This window comes from Aphanomyces astaci, assembly GCF_000520075.1.
Source record: "Aphanomyces astaci strain APO3 unplaced genomic scaffold supercont1.351, whole genome shotgun sequence".
Taxonomy (NCBI): Eukaryota; Oomycota; class Saprolegniomycetes; order Saprolegniales; family Verrucalvaceae; genus Aphanomyces; species Aphanomyces astaci.
This window is the reverse complement of record NW_009798614.1, coordinates 4,877-9,644: the sequence shown is the minus strand read 5'-3', so window position 1 is coordinate 9,644 and position 4,768 is coordinate 4,877. Positions and strand designations below refer to the sequence as shown.

Below are 4,768 nucleotides of genomic sequence, written 5' to 3'. Positions count from 1 at the left end.
CGCACTGTGTCGTCGTCGCGCTCCGGCGACCGAGACTTGCGGCTTGACGGCTCCACTTCCGTATCACTCATTGCTTCAGATCGATACGTGCTCTAAAGAATTCTTTGTTCCGCACCCCGCACTGTAGACGTTCCGTCGACCAGCACAGCAACCACAACGGTGGTTAGACTCACAATGCAAACTGACTGGTATTAACCTTTTATACTAACCAGTCATCGATATCGACCACGCGTCGAAACCAGACGGTGCTCGACCTCCCATGTAGGTGCGGTTTGCCCTCGGTCATTTCCGCGGGCACACGACGCACTTCTGCGGACGCGGCAGAACAAGCCCCTTAAAGGCTGGTCGGGGCATTGGAAACCGTTATAGACTCGGAACTTCTATAATTTTGACTGCCAATTTAAGTCGTATATTTTAAACTTTCTTTTTGTATGTAATTGTGGCAATGCCATTGATAGCATGATAAATGTAGCAGTATGCAAGTTGTGGAGCGTTATAATAGTACGTAGTAGGAAGGACTGATCGTTATGGAATTGTTTATATGTGATCTGTTGACAGTCGAGCTGGACGCGATTGCGAATCAAGACTTTTTGAAAATTCTTATGTGGGCCATACCTTGGTAAGCACACAAGACTCGAAATTATATATCTCTGTTATTCTCCAATTTGCCACATCGCCAACAAAGCTCGCTATATCCAGATACGCTTTCATACAAAACCCGAGTCCAAGTGACTGGTCGTGTTTGCGGCGGCCGAAGCTCTTGACATTGAGAATCATTCGTTGCGCCCGACGAGCTGGCTTTTATGATTGCTCCTGGTGACAAGAAGCTCACAAATCCCAATGCACAATGTGCACTCCTCATCCCTCACGGGAACTCCTCAACCCGACGCTAGGTGCCGCGCTCCACCCATCCCTCACAGGAAACTTTCTCAAGCCGACTCCAGCTGACGCGCTCTACCCATCTCACACGGGAACACCACCTGCCGACGACGTTTAAGACAAATGTCCCAGCCAAGACTAACGCAGCCCACGACTCAAGTCCCAAGCGCCACGTCAGGCCAATCGACCGACGAAATGACGTTCTTAATGCTGTCTTTGTCTCCGCATCTCTTCGCCGAAGATCCCCATGATATGATCTCTTTTAGCGCGACCACATCTTCGATACGACGACCTGCCGGCATGGCCACATACGAGGGCTTACCTGACCTAGGGGTGAAACCCCATGAATTGCAAATAAGGGGGGGCACCATGTAGTAACTTTCACAAACCATGAAGCCACTCGTACGGCCGATCCTCGAGCAGCCCCGCGGGGCAGACGGGACCACCGACTTCAAAACGGCAGGAGCGGACTTAGAGTGCACATGTCGCCACAAGGTCGAGGGCGATGATGAAGGAGGAGAATATTAAGTGAAAGATAATATCAACAACAGCCATAAAGGCATAAATGTCGTGAGTACCATATGCAAAGACCACTAGGGTACGGGGTACACGAGAGTCGCAGAGCGAGGTAGATCATGCGAAACGCAGGTTCCGGATACTTCGTAAAGAAGTCCGCAAGTTGTTCGTTGATGGGGACCTGTCAAGAGGGACGAGGAAGTAGGTAGCAATGATGCGACGACGAGGAAAGCTTCTGAGGCTGAGAACACAACCAAAAATGATGATTATCAGACTGCTTAGCTGACCTATGATTGGGCAGAAACAGTCCGACTTCTACAGAAACAGAGCACTGGATAATTCCGGATGACCGGATATTATCCGTAAGTTGTAGGAACACTTTTCGCAATTTTTATTTGATTAATATTTTACCAAAAACTGTGGGAGTAGGATTACTTGGGGCGGTTTGAATTTATCTTCTGTCCGGGGGATGTGCCCAAATCTATTCGCAACGGTTAACTGGATTTTCTTAGTGCAACACTAACGGGATCAAGTCGCTACGCGAAATCGATTCGCAACAGTTTCGAATTCGCATTGGAAGCCACTATGACCAGGAGTTCGTCGCACCTTGAACGTTTTCTGCATCTGCGTGGTGGTGCGCAAGCTACCGCAGCGTAGCGGAGGTAGGCTTGCTTCTGATTTTCGTGAGGGGTTCCGCGCATTGCCGGGGGTTAGCGATAGCAAACCTCTGGCGATGCGCCAAACCCCGGAATATGAAGACTACACTTCGACCTAACTAATCTAGGTTCTAGGGCGCCGGGGTTCCGATCTTTCAAGCCTCTTCATGGGGCACGTTCTTACGTACACATTTCGTTTGTTTCGAGGTACTCAAGTGATATAAGGGCCTGTTCCGAGTAAAATCTCAGACGAGGTTAAGCCAATGAAAACCTTGAATTTTTCATCCGGATGACCGCCAGGACATTCGCAAGAGAACGAGGTAGATATTTGTTTGATTGGTCTAAACAAAAGTATAGTATTACTACGTAGTACCAATCAGAGATTGGGCAACCTGACTTCCGATATATTCACATGGACGACGCTATAGCAGTGTGTGTCGCTGTTGCAGTTGCGTTTGATACAGTATTCTCGACAATGGACGGTCGTAGTTTCCGCGCCCCCATCACCAACCACTTTGTCATCCCGAGTAACACGTGGACCATCGTGCAAAACAGTCCCATCCACGACCCATGGTTCATACGACACCTGCGGTGCACGCGAGGCACGTACCAGCGCATCTGCCAAAATGTCGAAGTGCATGACAGCGCGTACTCATTTGCTTCATGTAGTTTAGTAGAGTATACATTTTCGTAGTTAGTAGTTTAAGATGACAATCTAATCACTCTGTGAAGCTCGCTACCGTTACATTTGGTAGCACTTCCTAGTTCAGTTCAGTTCGGCAGCAAGGAACGTACACCGAGGGGCATAGCTCGGAGGTTGTAAGGTTACTCAATCTAGTTCAGGTAAAGGTTCAGTGGCGACCTTTCGTAGCGACTAGTGTCGAGCTAGCGATCGCCTAAGTGTTTCTTTTTCCTCGACAGTACTCGCCTTAGTGTCCGGCATCAGGGTCGGTAGGGGCAGAGTCGACCGTTGGGAAAGGGACATTTGGTGCGTGTGAAGAGTCACTGCCGACAAAAAAAAAGTAAGCGACTGCGGCGAGTGGGAAAGTCAAAAGCGGAGCGAGCGGCAGCGGCAGTGGCGAGCGAGAAGGTTATCCAGCGAGACCTACGCAGCGAGAACAGCGACTTAAGTAGTAACCGAATTAAGTACGCTCTCGACGAACTTAGCAAGGTCCAAGCTACTTTACGTCTGTCGTCCGGATACGTAACCGAAGCGATTGACGCGCATTTGTTGGCGAGACCGAAGATCGAAGCGAAGAAGCCAAAGGTCGACACTAAAGAAGACTTAGTTGATTACTTAGCGAGCCTGTAATAAAACCTTTTTTCCAATCGAAATCATGGAGGAAGTGTTTGCGAGGCTAGTTGGGACTATGGAGCATCAGCAGCAGATGATCCAACAACTGCTGGAGGCCCAAACCCAAGCACAAGCGCAAGCGTTGGCAAATCAACAAGCGCAACAGGAGAATCAACTGAAGGCGCAGCAGGACATGCAAACAGCGCTTCTTCAATGTGTGTCTAGTAACGGCGATCAGGGTAGAAACCAAGTACGTGACACCGAACGGCGTGTCGAGGGACTCTCAATATCAGCGTACCATGGGCATTTGAATGAGAGTATCGGGTTATACATCCATCGAGTTAAGACGTTCTTTGCGGCGAAGAACTTGAAGTACGAAACCGACGAAGCGGTTGAAGCACGCTGTCTAGCGATGGTTGTTGCGAACCTCCAAGGGGAAGCAGCTGCATGGTGTCAAGAGCTAGCGTCGCAAGGTCATGGGTTTACGACACTCGCGGAGTTTAAACACGGTTTGCGTGAACAGTTCGAAGCGAGTGATCTACAAGAGCGGCTACGTGACCGTCTGTTTGCGTTGCAGCAGAAGGGGTGCAAAGACTTAGTCGAGTACATCGAGAAGTTCCGTCGTGTTTACAGGGATGTGCAGGAGATGTCAGAGCTGGACAAGGTGACGTTCTTCATTCGAGGGTTAAAATTGAAGACCTGCGAGGAAGTGAAGTACCGTCAAAGCAAGACTTTGTCTGAAGCGATCAAGGCGGCGTTGGAGTATGAACGTGCGCATTCTGTTTCACTCTCGTCGATGAAGCGTCCCGACAAGCCGAACCGATGGAATCGGACGGACTATGGAAGCGGCCAGCGCGAAGGACATGTACCGCGTTTGGAGTCGCAAGTGTCCACAGACATGGAAGTGGACAATGTCAAGATGCAAGGCAGTCGGAGGAAGGATAGCAGCAACATTCGCTGTTACAACTGTCAGAAGTTGGGGCATATCGCGACAGAATGTCGGAAGCCCAAGAAGAAGATATCAAGGCAGGCACCGCCCAGCCACCAGAACAACCTCGAAGTCCAGGAGCAAGTGTCGAACGATGATGTTGAGCGCATCTCGTTTGGAGTCGTCAAGGAAGTAAACGACGACAAGGGGACTGTGGGAACGGTTGTTCAAGTCGAGCCGGAAGCTGGAAAGAAGTCACCAGCGTTGATGATTAAGTCGGGTGTAATGAATGGCAAATATGTGAAAGTGTTGTTGGATTCTGGAGCGACGCATTCACTTTGTCGAGTTGGGTTGGGAACCAACGTCATTCGCAACAAGTCAGTGCGCATTGCTGCGTATGACAATGTGTGGTCACCTATGACGAATACGCGAGAAGTCATGGAAACGATCAAGGTCGACAAGTTCTCATTTAAGGACACAGTAATGACAGAGTGG

At 49.6% G+C, this 4,768-nt stretch overlaps 2 protein-coding genes across 2 annotated transcripts; both read left to right on the top strand.

Moving 5' to 3' along the window:
• Positions 1–1,026: 1,026 nt before the first annotated feature.
• On the top strand, positions 1,027–3,181 carry H257_19099 (hypothetical protein; the record flags this gene model as incomplete). The annotated part of the gene is made up of 4 exons (XM_009848248.1): positions 1,027–1,212; positions 1,276–1,355; positions 2,541–2,699; positions 3,052–3,181. Coding segments are annotated over 4 exons (555 nt in total), but the record flags the coding sequence as incomplete, so codon positions are not given.
• A 207-nt stretch (positions 3,182–3,388) lies between these two features.
• H257_19098 (hypothetical protein) lies at positions 3,389–4,726 on the top strand (the record flags this gene model as incomplete). Its single annotated transcript, XM_009848247.1, has 1 exon — positions 3,389–4,726. A coding segment is annotated over one exon (1,338 nt), but the record flags the coding sequence as incomplete, so codon positions are not given.
• Between the last annotated feature and the right edge of the window lie 42 nt (positions 4,727–4,768).